This window comes from Leptosomus discolor, chromosome 2, assembly GCF_034619465.1.
Source record: "Leptosomus discolor isolate bLepDis1 chromosome 2, bLepDis1.hap2, whole genome shotgun sequence".
In the NCBI taxonomy this organism is placed as follows: Eukaryota; Metazoa; Chordata; class Aves; order Leptosomiformes; family Leptosomidae; genus Leptosomus; species Leptosomus discolor.
Window position 1 is genome coordinate 13,901,251 of NC_141392.1, and position 25,610 is coordinate 13,926,860.

Genomic DNA, 25,610 nt, shown 5'->3' on the forward strand with positions numbered 1-25,610 from the left:
TGTGGTCGTTTTAACCAAGGAAATGCAGAAAAATGGAATTGAAGATCTTCCTGTAGAAACCTCCCTGCTCTTGTCACTGTTTAGTATTTCTTGATTTTGTGAGTCAAATGTTTGCTATCCAGCATTTTGAGAAATACAACATTTGGAGATACTACAATTAACCATTAAAAAAAAATAGTCATATTTTTCATTTAACCTGTTAAAACTCAAAGATACCTAACTGAAATTAAATAACTAATTAAAGATTTTTAATTCAGGGACTTTTTGAAACGCACTGCTGTTAATATGTTTCCTTACAGGAACATATGAAATCATACCTGCTTTGTTTATAATTTCTTAAAATATCAGCCCACTACCTCTGGAGTAGAGTTAGTTAAATTCCTTTATACATCTCAAGTAAACTGTTCTTGATCAAAGCAGTTCTTACCTGGCCGTGTTCCTTCCTAGCCCCAGGGCTAAACCAGTGGCTGTGGGAGAAAAAGAAAAGACAGGTTTAACAATATAACTAACAAAGCACATGCTGTCATATGACCAGTCTGTGCGTGCTTTTGGGTATTTTATTGTCTGCCAGGAAAATAAAGCCTTTGGCTATGCTTTATTTTAATGGGGTATTTTTATTGAACTCTCTAAGTCTGTAACAGTTTTGAAAGAATGCACCACAAATTTAACTTCTGAGTTGCTATTGGCTTTATAGGTAATTATATTTGGGATTTATAGGTTATTATATAAAATAATAGATAAATGATAGTATTTTAATATACTATAATGTATGTACTATAAATAAAAGTAATTCCATATTTATACTGAAGTGTTACTTATTAATGATTATAGCTGAAAAGATTTTTAAGTGCTGTAGACTTACAGCAGTAGTTGTTAATGTATTATTTCACAAACTGCGATCTGAGTTTGAATCTAAAGTGAAATTCAAAGTCTGTAAATTTGGTGGCTTCATATCTCCGTAGAATTGCACAATTTTGACTACTGGCAGCCTTATTTCATAGAGATGAAAATTTGGACTAAGACGTCAACACGCAGGGACAAAAACTCACAATGTGACTTTTCCCTCAATAGTAGTAAAAGCATATTAATACTGTTTTGCATACACACTGTGATCACACAGAACTGAATTAACATCTGAATGTAGCTGTAGTAAGCATTAAACAAACCTAGGGCAAATCTTGACACTTGCAAAATGAAAAGGAGAAGGAGAAAACCAATTAAAGCAAGGAGGATCTGAAATTACGTATAGTACCTACATATTATTTATGTAAGCATGCAATTGGTTTTGGGCAAACAATAAAATAATTCCATCCATTATAATACTGCACAAAAGGATATTAACTGCTATTATGCTTGTAAGTTCCTCTCAAAGTGTAACCAAAGATTATAAGCTTAACCTAGTCATGCTTTTTCTGAAGTAGCTAAATTCAATATAGTTCACTCTCATTTGTTTCCCTACAGCAGCCACATGACATTAAAATTTTTACTTTAATTAAGATACCAAGAAGAAGCAGGTTCCATGGAATTGTCTGGTCTAAATTAGTCTTTTATTTTATTTAAGTCACAAATCTTAAGTTATGTGGCTTTTTGTTACGCACTTTTTGTGAGCTTGTGAGCAGCCAACCCTCTCACACTTACATACAGACCAGGTGACACCAAAACGTGCATACTGCTAACTCCTCTGTCTACTTTTAAGGTGATTGAGGAAAAGAAGTTGGAAATGAAAAAAGAATGACAGCAATAAACTTAAAAGTGTACCTTGAGATAAGGTAGACTTTTATATATTTTGGACATGAAACGTTCATCAACTGCACTGAATAGTTCAAAATATGAGGAAAACAGGGAGATTTCACACACACATAACTTTGATGTTGGCAGTGGATGAAAAGAAAAAACATCACATTCGTTAGTGACCCAACAAATAAGGTCACAAACATCCAGAAGCTGATGAAGGCAAGACATATAATGGGTTAGACCTAAATTCCACACAGATGAGCATCTTGTCTCTGACCAGTGCCAATAGCAAACGCTCAAGGAGGAGCAGCAAATTGGGGTATCCTCCGCCACATAAACTCTGCTAGTTTGTGACAAATCAGTGGATTACAGACTAAATTATTGGTAAAATGTATTTCCATTGAAAAAATATTTCAAAATACTTTGAATGCACCTCATATTTAGACATTAAAGTCCCTTCATAAAGAATAAGACCACCTGTAATGAGAAAGTGATATTCACATCACAGTGACTTTTATGATTTTGTTCATTCAATTAATTACAGTATTATTTGTTTGCTTGTTTATTTTAATAAAATAAACAAAAGTAAACCCCATAAAATACCAGTTGAATTACTTTAGGATAGAAATAACTTACGAAATCACAACCTCTTTAGTTCACATACATACTAGCAAGTTATGGGGTGCAACAGAAGTGTATTAGTAGCATAAACAGTTGGTGCTGAGGATCTGATGTTGGTAGTATATGTACTTTGGCAAGTTTTGTTTTAAACTGTGAATGCTATATCTAGGAGCAGTTAGAACATATAAATGCATCCCCAAATGTATTATTTCCTAATCACATGTGTCTGTGTTTTAGATTTCTGATTTGGAAAATACTGGAAAATTTAATCTTCTTATTGTAACTTTTCAAAAATATAACCAAGAAACAATGCTGTTAAATATTGTCAGCTGAACAGAATAAGAGTTTACAGTAATGGTACACTGGACTAACTAAATGAACTGAATGACATTCCTTATTTACATGTGCCTTTTCAATATCTTTTTGTGGTATTTATGTTAACCTTCTTCCTCACATGATACATCGTGTTTAAGACTCAAAGATGTGATGCTTGTTTATTTCCATATATTCAAGTCTGGCATTTCTGAATTTCCCTTTGGAGAAAAATAAAGCAGGTCTTTTTAAACAACGGGTGTTTGTATCTAGCCTTAAAAAGTGTTGTGTCTTAGGAAAGCATATATTTAGCAAGTTACACACTTACAAAGCACTGAACTTCATGTTTACTTAAGAAACATAAACTGAATTACAAAATATTATAAATATTATTAAATAAAGACCATTACGTAACTGAGCTAAGGTGCTCATCACATGCTTGCACAGTTGTAAAATGTGGGTTTGGGACAGAGGTACTACTGTAAAGCAAGCAATAATAAAAAGTTATAACTGATACTCACTCATGGTGAAGAGAATCCTGGGACAAGTGAACTGTTTTCCTGCTACTGCCTGGTCCTGGAGTTATCTAACGGAAATAAGTAGAAAAAAAAGTCTTTGAATAAAAATACATGCACACAGCGATTGTTCATTAAGAAAACATATCACAAATACTAAATACAAAACAGAGACAGTACACTTGATACAGCAAATGCAATTAGCAATATCTGCAATTTTTAAGTAAAGTTTGAGTGCAGAAAGTGCTATTTACTAAAATCTTTTATCTGTAATTCCGATCAGACATTTACAGATGTCAGGAGCCTACGTTACTTTTGAAAAGTCCATGAAATACTTTCCCTCCAAAAAATGAAGCTAGAGTTAGATGTTTTGAAAATCATATTCAACACATCATCCTTATTTATGGATAATACAGCAAAAAATTTATCAAAAAATGCTCCCAACTTTCATACACCAATACAAAGCTTTTGAAATTCAAGTTGATGCGGACAGAAAGCAAAGATAAATTAATTTTTACCACACTGTACTGTAGTCCTTCTCTAGTGTTTTATATATACTGAAACCAAAAATACATAATATGCTCAACTTAAGAATGATCTTAAGAATGCATGATAGCACATGCAGACTTTTGCAGATGATAATATTCTGGTGTTGCTCATGAATGCATTTCAACAGCTTTATTTTTATTTTTAGATTCTGCTTTATTTGTCTGGACATGTAGATATGTAAAAGCAGAAGAATAAGAGACCACTTGATGAAACTCATGCTTGAAGAACCAGAGCAGAAGGCAAAATATTCCTGTTGGAAAGAATGCAGGAACAAATTTTCAGTTCCTTAGAGATAGTTTTATAGTCAGTAGATGACCAGAGGTGGGAATGAAGTCAGATGTTCTGCCAGTTTTGAAAGGAGACCACAAAAACTCAATGATAATTTATCCATACGGCTCAGGCTTGCGAAAAGTACATAAGCAGAAGATTCATAGATAAAAGCAGCCCACTCTTTATTAAAAGAACAATGCACTCAACTTTTAAAGAAAAACATCACATTCATCTGATGTCATGATGGAGAAAAGCAGGGCAGATGGAGCTTCAAGTCTGGAAAACTTTCAGAGACCATTCACTGAATAATTTGAAAGCTCCACGCAGTTAAATTATTTGACCAAAATCTGTTTATCTGACTCGACTCACTCGAGGCCAAATTGAGAAACCCTAAAGCGTTGTCACTTTTCTGGCTGACGGTAATTGAAAAGCATTGGTAATATCTTACCACAGAAAAATCTAAGCAAACATACAAACCCGTAGTAGAGAAAATCATGGCAGCTACATGGGAGAACAGCACAGACTGGTTTACCTGCATTTGTAGTTTACAGTTTTACTAGACTTATCGAGGCCTTACATACCCACGTGATGATAATAAAACAGTGACCAAACATTATTTTCACAATGTCATGGTTCACCTAATAATAACAGCAAGAAATGTCAATTCACAAAGACAGACCTAGAAATATGAACAAGTATTTTAATATGTAATTTCCAAGTTTTAAGATTAATAACTAAATTGTTACTTTAACACTATAGGTAAACATGTAGCTCAGCTCTTGAGAGTTACATCCTGCATTAATCTCAAAATGAGGTTTTCATGCTATTCCAGTGGGTATCCCTGGAATACAGTAATCCATTTTCTACACTGTGGCTATAAGAAAAGCCGACTGTGCCTATGTCATGCTTTGTTAGAGGTTCATGATCACATTATCTCATGGTGGACCTGACACTTTTATTCAGTTTACAGTATGTTCTGTGTACAGGCAACTTATTTCCTTTGCCAGGGCTGCTGACAACCTTTTCCACACTATATTAATCTTGTTTACAGACTTTATCTTGGTACAAATATCAGAAAACTGAACTTTTTATCTCAGTGAGAAAATAAACAACATGTTGACAGAAGCAAAAGCTATTTTCTGGACTAAAATTGGTTGTTTACCTGCAGCCATACTTATGGAAACAAGTTTAAGTTTCCAGCCTACTCAAAATATATAATCTGAAATTTAATAAGCATGGAAATTTCAAGAAAAATTACTTGATAAATTGCCAGTTTTAAAATAATATCTAAACCACAGAAGTATGTTTTTCCACTAATTTATATGAGAATATGAACTTGCCTGGAATACAGTTACAATTGATCACAAAGTACACTACTCAGGTTTCTCTTGCACACCCCAGACAGCTTCAGTTGCCAAGCAGTCACAGCATATTGATAAAACTAAACTCATAATGCATACGTATAGATCTTTGATATAAATATACAGGTACACATAGATCATTGCATAAAACTGAATGCTGATTATCGTACGATTCACAATACGTTAATGCAAATGAATTTGTATTTGACAAACTATAAAAAGCCAAAAAAACCCCACCTATTGCCCATCTTCATCTGCTAATTCACTGTAAGAAAAATCTACTCCAAAGTTCTGCTGAACCTCCACAGAAGAGAGAACCAATTGCTTCAGAAAGCAGCAGCAGATCTTAGGACATTAAAGTAAAAACAGATAGCCTCTCAACTGTTCAGATTCTTCATTCATGCAAAAATATGCATAGCTATCTAGAACTCTTTTAGGTGATGAAAGCCTAGTTCACAAGAACAAATTGGGGGTAAAATAAGTACTAGCTTTCCACTGGATAACTAAGAAAAAACAGCACTGAAGGTTTGCGCAACTAAGATAAGATTTTTTCAGGGTTTTTTTGGTTTTGTTTTTTTTTTTGCAATTGAATGTTTGTAAGTGTACCTGTCTGAGTGCACACATGTGCATCGGGGAATCAGAATTACTGTGATGGGAATGTTTACAAGACTGACAGATCAGGCCTGTTTTAAACTTTAATCTATGTTCATTACCAACACTTCTTGGCAATGGTCAGTTCTTACACACTATTAAACACCCTCCTTATACACACAAGAGTGTTAGCTTTTAACACTCATATGCTAAATTAGCTGTGAGTAGTCATTATCATAGAGCTGATACTGTATTGTTAGCACTGATGGCTATGGTCCTGACGGTCCTTAGCCACAGGAGTCAAGGTGACCAGGACTGAGCCATTTGAGAAAAGACGGTGGAACTGAAGTGCGCTTGTCTTCCTTCTCATCAAATTCTCCTTGCCTACATCTGATGCCTTTATGTTATTTTTCCTGCCGACAAACTGAGGCAGGGGGCGCCTTCTCTTTTTTTCTAACAAACACCTGAGCCACGGGCAAGTTAAATGCAATCTGAAAAAGCACATTTTGAGAACATCCAACAACTGCTGTAGACTACTTTGGCAACATGCTTTATGGGAAAAAAATGCAGTGGACTTCTTTGCTAATAATATAAATATAGTAATACTGTTTCCAAATCTTTTGATGGATAAACTTTTGGAAAAAAAGAAGCCATGGCATACTTTAAAGTTCATACACAACACGAACAGAATTCTGGCTTCAAAACTTCTGTCCTATGAGACATTAAAACGCCTAGGAAATGCCCAATAGCCTTTTTTAAGCTTTCTAGCAGTATATTTAATAGTCCGTGTTTCTAGAAGTCACACTACCCCATAACCGAACGTAATCACACTCATACTGGAACTTAGGTAACTGTAATAATATAAAAAGTAGAAATATTTTAACTATTTCCTCCAATTAAGTGCAGTGGCTTTTAAAAAACTTACTAGATATAGCAAATTACTAGGAATGATGTCCTAGAGGATGATGAACAATATGGACCTTCAAAAGTACAACAGAAATACCATGGCTCTTCATGCATACCAACTGTGTTGCAATCTGTACTGTGGCTTAGTTGCATAAAGCAGCAAAATAAGTAGGAGTGAAAAGGAAAACTAGGGAAACCTTTGAGCCTCCTTGCTTGTTGTCTTCCTCCTGTGCAAAGTCGCTCTAGCAACACATTGCACAAGAGATACTGTAATGTACAGCTGATACAATCGTTTAAATAAGAATAAAGTCTAGGGTCATCTTTGGAACCCTTAATTTCTTCTGGCTACAAGTCCTTTTACCATTGCTTGAGTAATATGACTAGATAGTGGCTGCATACTGCATAGTCCCTGAACACAGGTACTCCAACTCAGTGACAAAGTACTCCTCCTGTTCTGCAAAGATTGCTTTGCCTAAGAAATGACCTATAATGATGCACACAGTACAATGGAAAAGTATTCAAGACTAAGGGGTTTCACCTCAAGCTACACAACATTGTATACTGCTACCCGAGATAATACATATGACAAACTTCAGAATTGATACATGGAAAGACGGTAGGATTAAACAGAAAAAGCACAAGAAAGAGGATTTCACTCTGCAGAAATGTTGAGCCCAGCAACTCTTATTTTTAAATGCTAATAATATAGAATAGAATATTTCAGTTGGAAAGGACCTACAATGATCATCTAGTCCAACTACCTGACCAATTCAGGGCTGATCAAAAGTTAAAGCATTTTATTAAGGGCTTTGTCCAAATGCCTCTTCAGCACTGCCAGGCTTAGGGCATCGACCAACTCTCTAGGAAACCTGTTCCAGTGCTAGACCACCCGCACAGTAAAGTAATGCTTACTAATCACAGAATCGTACGGGTTGGAAGGGACCTCAAAGATCACCTAGTTCCAACCCCCCTGCCACGGGCAGGGACACCTTCCACTAGACCAGGTTGCCCCATCCAGCCTGGCCTTGAACACTGCCAGGGAGGGGGCAGCCACAGCTTCTCTGGGTAACCTGTGCCAGTGCCTCACCACCCTCAATAGTAAAGAATTTCTTCCTAATATCTAATCTAAATCTCCCCTCTTTCAGTTTGAAACCACTACCCCTCATCCTAGCACTACACTCCCTGATAGAGTCAATGCCCACCTTTCCTGTAGGCCCCCTTTAGGTACTGGGATGTTGCTATAAGTTCTCCCTGGAGCCTTCTCTTCTCCAGGCTGAACAACCCCAATTCTCTCAGCCTGTCCTCACAGGAGAGGTGCTCCAGCCACCTGATCATCTTCGTGGCCCTCCTCTGGACCTGCTCCAACAGGTCCCTGTCTTTCTCATGCTGGGGGCCCCCCGAGCTGAACGCAGTACTGCAGGTGGAGTGTCACCAGAGCAGAGCAGACAGGGAGAATCACCTCCCTTGATCTGCTGGCTACACTTCTTTTGATGCAGCCCAGGATGCAACTGGCTTTCTGGGCTGTGAGCGCACATTGTGGGCTCATATTCAATTTTTCATCTACCAGCACCCCCAAGTCCTTCTCCTCAGGGCTGCTCTCAATCCACTCATTGCCCAGCCTGTATCTGTGCTTGGGGTTGCCTCAACCCAGATGTAGGACCTTGCACTTGGCCTTGTTGAACTTCATGAGGTTTGCATGGTCCCACCCCTCCAGCCTGTCAAGGTCCCTCTGGATGGCCTCCCTTCCCTCCAGCGTGTCAACTGCACCACACAGCTTGGTGTCGTTGTCAGACTTGCTGAGGGTGCACTCAATGCCATTGTCTGTGATGCCGACAAAGATGTTAAACAGCACTGGTCCCAATACTGATCCTTGAGAAATGCCACTTGTCATGGTCTCCACTTGGACATCGAGCCATTGACTGTGATTCTTTGAGTGCAACCATCCAGTCAATTCCTTATCCATCAAGTGGTCCATTCATCAAATGCATGTCTCTCCAGTTTAGAGACAAGGATGTCATGTCCAGCCTAAACCTCCCCTAGCACAGCTTTGAACTCTTCCCATGTATCCTATCACTAGACACCAGGAAGAAGAGAACAGCACCTCCTTCTTCTCTTCCCCTCATCAGGAAGCTGTAGAGAGCAATAAGGTCACCCCTCAGCCTCCTTTCCTCTGAACTAGGCAAGCCCAAAGTCCTTAGCTGCTCCTCACAGGACATGCCTTCCAGCCCTGTCACCAGCTTTGTGGACGCATTCAAAGACCTTCACACTCTTCTTAGACTGTGTGGCCCAGAACTGCACATGGTACTTGAGGGGAGGCCACACCAATGCTGAATACAGCGGGATAATGACCTCTCATGGCTGGCTGGTCATACTGCTGAGTGAGAGGGAGCAAAACATCTGCAGTACAGTCACAGGCTTTTTACACACTTTACACAAATAGAGTAAGAGGTGTCCAGGACTGGAGTCTATACAGAACATTATTTAAAGAAACAGAACCAATTTAGTGGATAAATTTAGTCCTCTTTTAATAAAATAAATATTATAACACTATTTTAATTTACATGTGCTGCAATTTAAAGAAAAAGTCCTAGCATGTGCTAACAAAAAATATAGTAAGTTAACATGAAACAAAAATGTTACATTGTTACTTAACAATTCTGTTTACTTCTCATTTGAGGTATAGTTTAAAGTTCAGTTACTATATAGCTCATGGGAAATCATTAATTAATAATCATAAACTTTTAAAGACATAATACAGAGCTCCCAAGTATGGATGTGATCCATGCACAGCATTTTCTTAATACTTGAAATAATATAAACTTCCTTAAAATGCATAGCCAACATACCTCTTCTCCCTTATTTTTTCCCACGTTATCACACAATCAACCGAGCAAGTACGCTTAGTCTTTATAATTTATGTTTAGCTTAGGAAATAAATTTTTGAAAAAAATATGGACTATGTTCCTAGTCATCATTGTACCTCAGCTATGTTTTCCATTACAGAAAAAATAAATGTCTTAATGTTTAAGTAGTTTTTAAAAACTGAAAGTAATATTTTTGTATTTTAAATTGGATTTTGTGCCAAACACTCCATAGCACACACAGCAGAAAGACATTACTGAGCTTGCTTTTTACAGGACATTTTGTTGCTATGATTTGGTGGTTGGCAGTGTGACGTTCATGGTTGGGACTGATGATCTTAAAGGTCTTTTCCAACCTAAATTATTCTATGTTTTTAAAAAATCCATATAAATAATTATGGAAGTATTTGACTTGAATGGTTAGACATCTCAGTGTGTCACATTCATAGTATGCAACACCAGTAAAATTTCAGCAAAATTTTGCTGAATGCTGCTTACACAAATGGGCTAATCACTTCTCTGTATGAAAGAACTGGTCCCTTCTTCCTCTGTATAAATTAACTGCCATGACGGACTACAGATTAATAAATGTAAAAATTGGTTGTATTAACCAAATCTTTTAAATTCCAGAAGAAAAGACACTTTTTGTCTGGGTTCACGTACTTCCAGTATCTTTCCCTAAAAACATTGTACTGATGAATACAATTTGAAAAGGTCTGTAGCAAATCCAATTTTCTCAGACAGGAGTTTCTGCAAAACAAGTTGTTGTCTAAAGCAAAATGCATCTAAAATCAAATCCTGGACAACAGGACTTTACAGTGGAAATTACAGCTTCACAATTCATATGGCACTTCCATAATTCACAGAACCATAATTGCCAATTTATAAGAAATTAAATCAAACTGTATCAAGTGAAGAAACAGAGAAAAAGCTGTCCTCTACATTTTATTGTTTTGATTAAGAGCAATTTCTTATTTTCAGCATCATTTTACACCCCTTCTAAACTAGAAGTATTGGAAAACACCTACACCAAACAAAGGTCTGGATTTAGAATACATCTTAAAAAATATATATACAAATTCTTTGACTTGGAGCAATACAGAAAACTAAGAAAATAAAAACAGCTTTCACAGTATACATTACTGAATCATTGCCATAACCCTAGCTTGACATTGCCATTACATTTTTATTCCCTCTACAAGCACACTCTTGCTGAAGGGCCCAAACTGACCATTCCAGATAAGCACCTCTTTAATGTACAGATGACCTTTAAGTGATGCTCAGTCAAACTCCACAAAGTCTTCAGGAAGACATGGTTCACTGGCATAATAGTTCTATGCCAGATTCTTGCTACTCTAGTTATAATTCTTCAAAATTGACCTCTTACTAACATAGTGTTGCAAAAATCAATGGATCATTGCCATTCTGCTTGCAAAACATATGCAAGTGATAAGGAAGGAGAAAAACCTCAAGAAAAATAGGTCAAAAGACACGGACTTTAATCCTAAAGCAAACACACATCTCCCTGCACATGTTTTATTGCTTTCTTTTTTTTTTAAAAAAAAAAAAAAGAAAGAAAAGAGATGAAAGAGCACCCTATATAAATTGAGAATCAGTAAGTTTCTTGGAGTTAAAGAATGTGTCCCAGCTTCCCAATCTCTCTAGTGATTTCACACAGAGTTTTCTCTACATTTCTTTTCACACAACTGATCAAAATACCCCTATCTCTCCATATACAGTTTTCAATTGAATGATTAACAGTTGGAAAAGAAAAACTATGGTATTGGAGATTAAAATAAGGGAAGTCCACTACTGAATATAGATCCTTCATAGAAAGATGGAAAATTTAAAACTGAAGTATAAAAGCAAACCAGGGAATTCCTTTGTAAATCTTCTGCTATTACACAGTTTTCCTCTGCTGCTTTTAAGATAAAACCTGAATTTGAAATTAAATAATTACAAATTTAAACAAAAAAAAAAAGACATTTAAAAACAGACTGGCCTAGGTGTAAGGTTTTTTGGTTTCAAATGGCAACACTAGCAGAAAATATCACAGACCATGTTTGTCCTAAATCTTTGTCAAAGGGACAAGCTTTCATATACTATAGAATATGCCACAATGAGTTTAATGATGCACTGTAATTATACACATTATTGCATACATGCTGCTTTTACGTATGTCATACAGTAACACTGGAGGAGCTATTAAAGCAGAGAAAATAAGTACTAGTGTATAATGTCAAAAAATTATTTGGTCTATAGAGAAAGCATCAGGTAAAGGGAAAGGTGCAAGTGTCCTATCTGCAAGGAAGTCAGAAAGAGAGTTTCTTTTGAGATTCCTAATATTTTACATGAAATAGTACTATGTGGCACCATTGTTCCGACAGCAGCTCACAGCACTGCAAAAAAATGGACTGATTTATAAGTCTCAAGAAGAAAACATAAATAATTTATTTTTTTTTTAATTAAACCATCTCCTTGTTAAAAGACAAATGTAAGAACCTCAGGACCGTAAAAACACACCACACAGCAGAACTATTTAAATTTTTTATATTAGGAAAGGGAAAATCTTCAGCGCAGCTGTCTGAATTGTATTAGATACAGTAATAAAACAATGGTCAAAATTTTGCTACTTCATTACTCTGTTAATAGCTAATATTTAACAAACTATCTAAACGAAACGAAATTTCCCTTAATACAAAGAGCTACTAACTAAATGCTGCAGTAATATGCTGCAGATAAAAAAAAAATCTTTATTATGATATTTTAGCTGTCTAAATATAAAACTTATTCTAGGGTGAAATCTTAGCTTCAGTAAGTCAACAGGATTTTGATTTCAGTAGTGCTGGGACTGTATCCTTACTAGCTAAGAACGATCTAAAATGCTGAAATAATGTTTTTACTTGTAAAATTATCATCAATAGGTGAAGTTACCCACATGGTGATATAGACAAGAGTAAGGAGCAGAGCAGTGATTAGGATACTAGCCTTGACCCGGGAGATGCAGGTTCAGTTCCTTGCTTGGCTGCAGGCTTGTTGTTTTGACCTTTGGTAAGTTGTTTCCTGCAGCTCAGTTCCTCATTTGGGCAAAACAAGAAAACCATACAAACAAGACTCTCCTTCCCCCCTGCCCCCCCTCCCCAAGTAATCTGTATAGTTTTTCCTTACTTCATTAATGTAATGTAATATAATGACAGTAAAGATTGTACCAACAACAAAGGACGTCATCAAAGCATTTGCTTTAAGACTGCTTGAAGTATACCACCGAAGGCGACTTTTATTCCCACTGCCACAGGATTTATTATAGGAAACAAAAATGTCAATATTAAATGCATTTGCATACATAAGCAGAATTACTCATAACAGAACTCTTTGCAGGTACAAGTCATACTGGGACAGTTCATGGCAGCATAAGCTTGCTCAGAGTGGATTAAAAAAACGTGGCACCCATTTTCAAATCACTGCCCAGCTTCAGTAGCAAGCTATGAGTGGCCTCTACTGGCTGACCAAAGGCTACAGAAGTCACGAAGCTTTTCTGAGTTACAACTGCGGTTATCAGGTGTGTGAAGAAATGCTAACAAAAAGAACACGCTGGTCAGTGCTAAATAATTCACTTACGCTATGGCTAAAAATAAAAGGCAAACACAAGATGAGAGATACAATGGACAGAGGGAAAAAACACCTTTAATACCGGTGCTCCTAAGATTTTTCAAAATATATACTGTAAATATATACATGCAAAACTCCATTTTCCAAAAGTTGGTAACTAGCTCTAAAGGTGGAAAGAAACTTGAAACTCAAGTAGTTTATAATTTGTTTATATAAGTTATATATTTTGCCTGAAGACTGAATTACTTCAATTATGATACCACTGGCTTGATTTAGATGCACAATTAGAAAGCTTGTTGCATCATCTGACAAGATATGAAACCAAAGACTACATAACTATTCTTTTCATAAATGTGCAAATTTGGCCTTTTCGTTATTTATAAAATTAAAACCAGTAAAATATAGAATAATAAAAAAATAAAAACCTGAAGTATGAAAGTGCATCTATTGCCACAAAGATGATCTGCAATCTCCTCAAAATACATAAAAATTACACTTTCAGTAAAAAAAAAAAAAGGGGGGGAATAGACCGTCATTTTTTTTAAAAAAAAATCGCAGTAATTGTGGACAGCACAACTTGGAAAGGAGAGTAAAAGCTGTCTAAAACACGGAAAAAAATATTTATCAGATTTTTGTGCAATATCTGTATTAAAATAAAAAAAATGATTAGACAAAAAAAAATAAAAAGACAGTACCAGCAGCAAGGAAGCAATTTTTTTACTTCACCTTTCCTTTCACAGGAAGAAAAAAAAAAAAAATACTTACACAAACTGTTTGACCTGGAGCAATACAGAAAAAGAAAACAAAACCAGTTTTCTCAGTATACATTACATCACCTTTACATAGGAATGTGTACCTGATTTGCCATTCTCCCCTATTTCAATTGCACCCTATCAAGAAGGACTATTGCCTAACATAAGTGACTACTGATGCCAAAAGGTGATTGTCTTCATAAGCAGCTGTACGGTGCTCATATACAACACTGTACTCTGTGATACTTCCAGCTCCCATTCTGAATTCTGCCCCATTTCAGAGTTCTACCTCATTTCAGAATTCAGTCCCATTATCTCCACTGCTCAAAACTGTTCACAGGGTTATCTAGCTGACATGTAAGATAACCCTCCATCTCACTAGACACCACTGGGATATGACATGCTGACCCACAGTAAGCCCTGATTATTAGCTTGAAACACACACCATATAAATGGAGCTTCAAGACAAATCATTTGGTTTAAAGTATTTTCATTTTACTTGTACATTAGAACTAATTTTAAACATGCTGACATCAGTTCCATTAATCTATATAGCCATAAACATATTTAGACACACTAATGTTGGACTTTTGACTATTATCAGAAAACAGATGAAAAATACTATGACTAGAATCCAGACTGCAAGTAATGTCTTTTTATTTTCAAAAGGGAAAGGGATTTTAGCTTAATAAATTATAACTAAATGGAAAACATATGGCCAGCCACTGCAATTAAACAGAATGACCCATTGCCTGCATTGCACTGAATCCCACAGTCTTACTTTGCTGAAAAAAGGCTTGTAGCGGCAGAAGCACAGTGAGGTCCCACTCTTTCTCTCCCATCTTTTCCATACCACTGCACTTCCACTAAGTGGGAAACTGGTTAGGATTATCAACCCCAGAGAGAGGTCTCCCTCTCGGCCACAGAATGGTTTCCTATCATAGCACCTACAGTTCTGCATGGACCTAAAGTCTTAAACCAGTCAAGTTTTTTTTTTGCATGAAAACCCTTTTGTTTTTAAAAGGGGCACCCAGTGAGCGATATTACAGCCTGAACAACAAAAAACAGACAGTACCTAAACTGTTTTCAGCGGAATAAGACGATAGGAAGACTGGGCACAAGAGAATGCTGATAGTAGTGTACCTAAGAATTTCCCACATGAAGAAAATAATTCAGTTATCAGAAAATTTTGGTTCTATATAGTTTGACCAATAACATACCTTACAAAATTTACACATTTGAACTGTTAAAATAAAAGCATGACCTTTTGCCCTTTAGGTTCGATAATATTTAAATAATTAGTGCACACCAAACAATTTTTCTTCATTTCAAGTCAAATTCCCACCAGAAGGGCTCACACCAGGGGTGAAACAGCAGGAAAAAGGCTTTAGGGGATTTTCAGGTACAAACTGGGCCAGCTTCACTGTTGACAATGTTGTGCGCAGATGACACTTTGCATTATTTTGAGCTTTCCTGTACACACATGCTCTACCCGGCAATCTAACGTGACTGGTAGATTTTAGAAATCCTTATGTATTTGCCATTTTCTCTGCCATCTGAACTTCTAATGTGTAACTATAACCATTGTTTCAAATTGTAAATGCCAGGAGAGATGAACAGGAGAAGCAAGCAGGAAGGTCAGAAATCAGTTGTTCATTGAGCACTTTTAAGGTCAAGCTAAATTCAGGCTTAAGATATCTTTTATATTTTTCTCCCTAAGAAAATGATGTAGAAATAAAATATGTCTTAAAACATATTACAATAAATACAATTTTTCTTAGCAAGACATTCTCAGGCTTTTCCATTTTCTTGTCTTCAAATACCAAATGTAAATAATTCATGACTTCTATTACAGAAGAAATGGAAACAAGTAGGTTCTAATAGGAAAAAAAAAAAAATAAAAAGTGGGAATTCCACTCATACATTCTAAAAGAAACTGTCAAGCTGTTAGGCTTAATAGCAGTCCCACACTGGGGTATCAACACTTGGATAAGGTAGCATAGCATTTCAAAATTTCTAACATAATGCAGACACGAAACATGTATCCTACCAAAAGCTCATGAATGGATTGTGCAAAGTCACCATTAACTCTGATTTGAAGACTAAACTGTATTACCTTACTCAAATCCCTCCTTATCAGTAAGAGTGCTCCACAGTTCTCTTTGTATGATATCAAGCCCTACATAATGGAAAATATCACAGGATGCTCTTAAGAGACAGCCTATAGCTCCTTACAGTAATTTAAACTTGTAATGCATTAAAATGACAGCTATGCTAAAATGCTAACTCATAAAGGAAGACAGAGCCTGTGTTCTAGGAGTAGAATGCTGCTTGTATCTGCTATCCATTTCTCCAGCAAGATGAAATATCATTACTATGTTTTGTCCTATGTTTTTCCTGGCACACAACATCTATTTCCTCAGTAGTTTTATGCTATTTTGTTAAAACAGTGGATGTTTCTGAAATTGTGCTGTCAAGTTAAAACTTACTTTTACAAACAGTGTTTCTGTTAGAAAGTTGTGTTTAGCATGTGAAAATTTTTGCTCTTTTAAAATTTAAAACTATGTACTGGAAACACAGTTTAACCATTGGCTGGACAAATGTGCGTGACTGAGGGCAGGGGAACATGTCTGACTCAGTGGCTGCCTCTGCTGCAAGACAGAAATGAGAGCACTGTTCTCATTTACACACTCTTCTGTTCCTGGGGTTAACATCGGGGAAAGACAATTCACTTTTCCCCTAATGTCTCTGGTGGCATCAATGTTACTTTTCTGGCCAGATCCATTAAAATAGGTTTTGGTCCCTATGCAACACAACTGCCTCAGGCTTCTGAAATTCCCGATAAAACCATGTACAGGCAACTGCTGACCCCCAAAAGCACATCCTCTACTTACAAAGCGCTGGAGAAATAAGGACAAGAGGAGTAACTGGTTTGTTGGGTCCTGACTACACAGGGGATTGAGTACATAACATCTTTCTCTCTGTTGCAAGTGTTTAATGTGTTGCAGGGCAGAGAGCAACATTATTTTTCAGACACAAAGCTGTAAAGCATATCTTGCAAGGTCCTGGTGAAGACTGACTTTCCACACACCTTATGGTGGAGACCATACATCATAGAAGTATGGCCCGTGGCTATCAGCAATTCCTTGCAAAATGCAAAGGGAATTCTAAGTTGCCCTTGGGGACTGTGAAAGTTATTTTCCCTGTTTTTAAGGAAGGAAGAAGATGCAGAAGAAGCCAAAGAGAGGGTCTTTGTCACACAGAAGAACTTGAAACAAATATCAACGTTTTACATTTATATAAGTATGTTATTCTGTAAACCACTAAAGCTAACTTAGTCCTTAATAAATATAAATTGCCCTAAAAGCTTACAGCTTGTATAAGAGCTTGACACGACTCACCAAGACAACGTGCAAGACAAGGAGATGGAAAGAGTATGGACATGGAAATACATTGTGTCCAGCTATTTATGAGTGACAGCCTTGGTGCTAAAAATTTCTGCGTGTCTAGAAGTTTTCAGAGGCTATTTGTGGTACAATCTGATGGTCTCCAAGATGCAAATTTCACTTTCAGTCAAGAGAAGTATTTTCAGTACCAGTACAAAAAGTAAGCGTTCTCCTATGGGATGCTGGAATACATATTTGATTTTAGTTTGGGAAATAAGGAAGAAGAAAATGAGGCAGAATGAAAGCAGATGGTACTGTGCGTAAAGATTACCATTTAAAAAAAAAAAAAAGAGTATTTGGAAAAGCACACTTTCACAGAAATCTACAGTAAGTTAAAAACTAAGAAGCTGTTGAAAGATAATAGTGACTATGCCTTTAAAAAATGGTGCTTGGGGAATTCTTTGAATTTCTCTGCTTTGTGCAAGGCTCAAAGACATCAAATTAATACAACCGAATTCATCTTCTCTCCCATCTGCAAGATGGTTGAGTAAACACCACCAACACAAAGACTTGCTGAATCTAGAACTGGCCATTCAAGTTGGTTGTGGTACAAACCTAGGCACGGCTTATAAAGTGAGTTGCTGAGTTTGCACTTCATTTGCTGCCAATGCGTATCTCCGATGTTGCTTACTAAATGCAAGTTTCATAACCCGTACCTTTTATTTAGCTCCTGAAGCAATACTATGCTGATGGGTTATTCCATTTCCTACCAAATACCTAAAGACTTTATACATTACCAGAATGGAGGCTGAACTGAGGGCACTCAGCACACTACTAGGCCTGGTTTAGTTTGCAGGCAGGTTTAACACTAGAAAGCATGGTAGGCTCTGAACTGTTGATAAGATGCTCAAATTTCTCCCAGGACAATGAAAATTACTGGTCAAAAGAAAGCTTATCTATTTAGTTATTAACTGGACACCAACAGGGTAAATATTGCATTCCACAAAGTTAACTGGAAACTGTGAGTTTAAAAAGAGTTATAGAAAATAAACAGGTCAAGTCATGGGGGAAAAAAATTAAAATAAACACGCACATCTGTAACTTCCATGGAATCTCTTTTTGCATTTGAAAGCAGCATTCAAGAAATTGTATATATTGGCAGAAAATGCTGTTGTATATATCATACCCTTCATAGTGTTAAATTGTGCAAATGGCCAAGAAGAAAAAATATATGGAAACAGCTATTTGAATTTGACATTACAACCCACAGACATTTAAGTAGTACAAAACAAAATACATTTTGAGGGCTTTTAAATTATTTTTAAAAATAATATATCACAAATATATAGTGATATCTTAGGAGCAATGCTGCTGGCAAGAAATAAGTGTTCACTGAAAAGATGCCATAAGTGCCATGAAATATTTGGGAACATTTTCAAGTTCTTCCTGCATATAGCCATGGGCTGAGGAAAATAATCAACTGAACAAAGAAAGCTTACAGAAAATTCTGGAAAGTTATCAAAGCAGTTCATATTCAAAAGGAATGATTCAGCTTACTATTAAATCAGAGGTTATCTGTCCAATACTGGATCAAAAGACAGTACCCACTGAGGGAATGCCCATTCCTCGGAGTGGGGGAGAAATGGTACTAGACACATGGTTCAAGGTACCTTCTTGGAAAAACAAAAGAGCCTCTGAAACTCTGAAACTGAGTAGCGCAGGCATACTTGCCCTACTCCAGTTTTGCCTAGCTCATCCTTAACCTCAACTAAACCAGGTTCAAACAATGTCAAGTGCCCTGAACTCTGAAAATTTCACATTTGCCTAACTTGATACACAAAGAAATGCTTTGGTTTTTTTTTTTTTGTTTTTGTTTGTTTGGTTTTTTTTGGTTTTGTTTTTGTTTTTTTTTTTTTTAAAGATCCCATTAAAAATATTACCTCCACTCCTTCCACACCTAAATAGTTTATCTGAATCTCTGGTGCTAGGGTAAAAGAAGTGGGTAAATTTCTACTCCCATGAAATCTTTTCAGAAATATCTTTGACTTCAGTCCACTACAGGAATTCATTTTGATTCCATGCTTTTACTTGTAGACCTGCGAGATCAGTTTTGGAAACTTCTGCTCTAATCAAAGTTCTGCTTACTTCTACCATAAGATATGGGGAAAGAACTACTGTTCTCATTCATTCAAAGTTAAAGCCTATCCGCACCAGAAGTTTTCATATCAAACTACTTTAGAAGGATTTTGTGGCTAAATTTAACAAGAATATTTTCCATTTGTATCTTAGCTTAAAGTTTCTGAAGTTATTTCCTATAATTTTGTATGACCCACCATTATAGCACCATTTCACCCTGATGAACAATTCCTCTTTCCTATTGTGGGACTTCTCGATGACCCCTGAATTCTTTGAACAGACTTAATCTTTAGATAAATCTTAGTTTACTATGTGCAAAAACACTTCTAGTGAAAGGTAACATAAGCAAACACCACAATACAGTGCTCTGGATTGATTCAAGAATTATGTAAAATTATATTTTGTTAAACCTAAATATTTGTGCAATTTTTGTAATGTAAAAATATTTAAGGAGAATACTATCTCTAAGGTTTAGTTTTAGAAGAATAGTAAACATACAAACAGGGAATAGCAGGGGAAAAATCCTTGATACCTTAAAACAGAGATATGACATGCTTCCAGATCATCCTTCAGCAATTTATTCATCGCACCACCAGGCTTAACATTTTAAAATTTACAAGACCTAAGCAGGGGAGAAAGGTGTGGGAGGACCAAGGGATTCTGTTTTGACTCTGTAAGTGTATCTGTATTAACACAGTTTTTAAAAATGTATTATGCTTGGAAATTACTGCAGTTTAAATAAAGGAGCTACTTTTTAAATCCAAATATTTCGGTGTTTCTTCTCCTTCCACCTGATGTCAGTCAACCAAAGAATGTCTTCATCTCAAAAGAAGAGACACTAGCCTTTGTATGAATACTTTCTCCGCAACATGCTTTAGGATTCTGATCTACACAGAAGTAATTGTCCTTTAAAAGGCTATTTATGCTTTTGGTTTCTATTAAAAGATATTTATTTTTTAATCCAAGTACAGTAATGTGAGAAAGCTATAGCAGGGTTTCAACATAACTACTGATGAGACCAGGTAAAATATTACAAATATGGGACCTCAGTAATGAAGTTTCCACAGTTCCTCAGTAGTCCTCATTAAATAAACAACTAAGAACTTTTGAGGTGAAAAAATCTTACCCCTAATACAATGGAGCTTTTCCCTTCCAACTTTAGAATACGTTTCTTCACATAGCAAAAACATAAACCTGCACACAATGGTGAAGATAAAACATGTGGTAGGCTAAAAAAGACCTAGCAAAACTGAAAAAAAAACCCCACTAATTCCCTTAAAGCTGCGGCCATTCATTTCAACGGAGCACTTAGGTTCTCACTAGATGTCCAAAAAGGGAATAAACACCAGAGACAATTTCCCCTCACAATTGTTTCAAAACTTTGCTGACTTCAGAAGCCATGAAACTTTAGGCTGATTAGGACAGGATGTACTTACCACCCTTTGCATGCACTAAAACAGCCCTCATCTGTTATTGAATCATCACTAGAATTCAGCTCATACAAGTGAAGATCTAGAGTTCAAAACAGGAATTTTTAAAGATGCCACACAGTAGCACAACAATAGGATGGGTAATATTTAAGACATTTGAAAATGGAAGGCCCTAGGAACCCTAAGTGGCAATGTCATTTGTAAAGTATAGTAAAGCTGGATTTTTCCTAAAATACAAAAAATGCATTCCCACTAAGAGTATTTAACTTCTCAGCCATATGACTCAGATATATAAATAAAAATGCCTCCATTGAACAGTGAGGTCCCAAATAAAACTTTGTTAGGTGTCGCAAAAATATCTGTATTTACTTCTTTAGGGGTGGAGCAAATATTAACTTCATTTTCTGAAACCTGCCCTTCCTGCTGGCTGTCTGGAGTGACTTTAGACCACAATGTTGCAACCCATGTGTCAAGACAAGCCTCTTTTTGTATCAGAAATGGTATTTCATCTCCACTTTTCTTTTAATTGAATCATTTGGGGATAGAACTGTGACATCAACACATTCCCAATATACCAAAGTTTCAACCAAAGCATCTTCTGATGAAATAATGGAGTATAATACATATTTTCCTTAACAGGAAACTAAAAATCAAATAAAGCATTAGCAAATGTACTGGGTGCCTATTCACTGTAGCATTTCTGTGTTTACCAACCTAAGAGCAAGAATGCAAGCATGTAAACAACAAATATCTTGGTTTATGTACAGCTTTGTGCATCATGGTGCACTATTTGTAGATCTGCTATCACTACCTGACAAACAGAGAGGAACTCGCATTCTATCTGAATTTAATTACCTTAAGTTTACACTAAATATAACATGTTTATTCCAAACCAGAGTAGAAAATCTTTAAGTAGTAAATTATGTGTCTCACACATTGACACCTCAGACTAAGCCCACGAAACTGCCAGTTCCAGTGTTTTAAAGTGTAAGTTGCACTTATTTAACACACCCCCCACCCCCCCACCCCCCCCCGCTTTAGCATTTCACAAGAAAGTGAATGGTACTACAAAGACCCTGTACGGACACATTACTTCCAGCTCTATTAGTTCCAATTTCTTTTACTCAAATTTTCTGAAGGGACTAGCCTTTCAGCTGGTATAAATATGCACATTAAATGAGGTACAATTAATTGATAAAGCTACCACCCTTCTACTAGCTGAGGAGCCAGTTCTAAAATGTACACTCATAAATATTTATGTTTCCAGGACAGTAAACTTCAAATAGACTTGAAAAAGGAAACGTTAAGATCCAGAATACCACATATCTTCTTCCATATTGCTAGACTGTAACATCTGTACTTAACAGTTAATTATCTCATCCTGAGGAAAGGCTCATTCGCTTCCATTTTCAAAGTAGTTACCTATATTTAAACTATAAATATCTTTTGGCTCTTCAGCAAGAACAGACTACTAGATATCAGAAAAGGGCAGCTGCCACATTGTTCCCTGGGTGCAACACAATGGCAGGTCAAACTTTTGTTCCTCTTGTCCTACAAACAATTTTCAAGCCCATGCTCAATAAATAAATTTGGTCTCAGCACTCCCAATCAGGGCTGCACAATCCCCTCAGTAGCAGACCTATGATAAATGGACTTATTTTCCCAAATCAAACACTTGAATTTAAATTCAGATGAGTTAATGCAAAGGTCAACATTGTAATCAGTTCTTTTGATCTTTATAGAATTTCTAGAGTAATACATAATAAATCTGAAACAAGGCAATTTGCAGCTCTGTATGTGTGGCTGGTAATAAAAATCTTAACGATTAGAGCCTTTATGTACTTAGGGAACGTTTTATAGTAATAGCTATAGTGAGAGCCTCAATGCATGGGGAATGATGGCAATAGATAACACTGAAAGACATGATTGCTTGATTCTTTATATAGTTTATACAGTATGTATAGATTATACATTATAAATTAAAGCACAATGTTTCTGAAGAGTGTCCCAATGTTTTTCTAATATTCTATTTCGGATTTCAATCCTCCACAAAATATGGCCTTGATAAAAACTTGTGAATTTAACAGAAGTCTCATATATTGAGAATTTTATTGTTTCACATATTAGTATGTTAATCCAGCTAACCGTAAAGAAAAGAAGAAAGAAGAAAATGTTTGTGCCTGAAGTATGTACATATGTCTTGGTGTCTTTTTTAAAAAGGAAGATTACTTTTTCTGAAAGCATGTATTTAGAAGAACAGTATGTCGCATGTCACATCTCTTATGAACAAAAAAATGAATATTAGACAGATGTATTCTAGTTGAAAACTGGAACACACAATCCTAGAAGCAGACTAAAATGTCAGCAGTCATATGAGGAAATTTCTAAGATCAAAAGGGCAAAAACTGATTTTTTTTTTTTAATAATCCCTTAATTTTAAAGTTTTCTTGATAACAATCAGATAACTACCCAACCAGTAAAAGCTGTAAAAACATCCTCCTTTCCAATATTCACAAATAAATGAGACATTTAAGAACTGGTGTCAGAGAACACCTTCCGTAAACATACAATTAAGTAGCAGAGTGAATATAGGCTATAGTTTAGGAACTGAAGAAAGAATACGTTTTCTGGAAAACTAAGATTAAGCAACTGTCAGCAATGACTGCACATGAAGGACCAAGAGCTCATCCATGGAAAAAGCGACTGAGAGTCTTACTATCAGGACATATAAGTTGTCTGCATCTATTCAGTGAAGTTGAGAGATAAATAAAATGGATAAGGTTTCCTTTCCCTACCCAAAAGCCTCTTGCTCTCACAGAACACATACACATCTCTTCTGCAAAAACAAAACTCTTTATCTCACTCCAAATTCACTTAGGTGTTAATTATACAAACTAAGCAAACACACCATCACACAGAAGTGTTACTGATATCGAATGACGTTTGTGAAGTGAGTAAAGCTTATTGCTTGGTTTTGGTGCAAGACACCATCTCTTCCATAATAAACAGAGTACGTGACAGTGATCCTCTTGGCATGCTTGGAAGAACGCCTTAAGTCTCATCAACCGAGATAACACAACTGTTTTAAGGTGAATACGCTTGCTGCATCATATAGGGGTTACGAAGTACATCTAAGCCTACAGAATTCTCTAAAGAATCTGACTTGATACTGCATGACAGGTCTATTAAAAGTTATCATTAGTCAAAAATCAATACGCCACCGAGTATATATATAATGGATTAAAATCACAGCTGATCATCTTCAGAAATAATTACAGATGGGGAATCTTCTTCCAATAGACATATTTCTAGAGGCTCTCCACAGGAGTCTGATAAAGATATTAAACAGCAAAAAGCTAAGAATGCAAAACTGGAAAAAAAAACCAAAACAGTAAGTCACAGTGGCCAGCAGGCAACGTAAAAGTTGATATTGTGGCAAAGTTTAGACAAATTAGTTTTCACAGCTCTCAAGCTGTTCTTTTGAAAGTGGCTGCTTGTTTTTGGCAATTCCGAATAATTTTGTTAAACTCCCATCTCTCCTCCTCAGAAAATACTGGTTTATCAAAACTCTGTTCAAGTGGATGGACTGGCATTTGTACAATTGTCACAGTGAGGGCTTTCTCCAGTCTTTCACTGCCATTTTTTATAAAAAGCAGAGGAAGCTGTGTGCTACAAAACAAATGATAATCTCATGAAGAGGACACCTTCTGGGAACACGCAGACTGAAGGGTGGCGATAGGACTTTGGTCCTCATTTTTTAACTTATTTACACACCATACTGCTGGCTTAGTGTGAAGAAGATAGAGGGAAAGCATGACATAGAAGGCTTCAAAGACAGTAAGTTGCTACAATGAAAAGCACAAATTGTCATCTAAGATTATTAGAGTAATAAATTAATTATTGCAAAAAGGTAGATTTAGATTAAAGAAGAGAAAAACAGTCTTCCTGGGATAAGATCATGGACCACTGGAGCAAAATGCATAGGGAGGCCCCAAGGATGGAGATTGTTCAGCTTTACAGAAAAACACCTAATAACTGACTTGGTGGTTTTGAAACAAAAGGTAAGTGACAAAACAAGCGAGTAAGACTGAAGACCACATCATCAGACTGGAGGAACTGCTTTTGGTGACAGTTTGACTGCATTCATGTTAGAGGTACTTAAAGATACAAAAGGCAGCAAGATGAAATTGTAATCTTAGTACCTTGTACACAGAGCTACATTGCACAAGAAAAAAAAAAACAACCTGGAAACCAACAAACCCACATAACTCCACAAAAGCAAGGTGTGAATCTTAAACCACATTTTTACCTCAGATACCTTGCTGTACTGGATTCCTGGCTACAAAGCCAAATCTGGAAGGATCTTAAGAGAAAGAAAATCACCTTAAGTTTGAAAAAAATGGGAAAGGGAAGGCAGTGGCAAGATAACGCTGCAGAGACATTCATCTAAGTAAACAATCTTTGTAACCACATTTAAATGGATATAAACAGGCAAGAAAGATTTTGTCAAAGCTAGACAAGAAACTGTAACTGCAAATGCAGAAAGATGGGAGCCTGAGCAAAAGATTAAAACTGTG

The 25,610-nt window shown here is 36.2% G+C and overlaps 1 protein-coding gene across 1 annotated transcript in view; it reads right to left on the reverse strand.

The window, feature by feature from the left end:
- Positions 1-25,610, reverse strand: part of GPATCH2 (G-patch domain containing 2) — a 128,568-nt gene that overhangs the window by 32,812 nt on the left and 70,146 nt on the right. Inside the window, exons 6-7 of the mRNA XM_086460738.1 lie at positions 3,189-3,253; positions 428-467 (exon numbers count right to left, since the gene is read on the reverse strand). Of these exons, the coding sequence (XP_086316864.1) occupies positions 428-467; positions 3,189-3,253 (105 nt within the window). The remainder of the gene's footprint in view (positions 1-427; positions 468-3,188; positions 3,254-25,610) is intronic.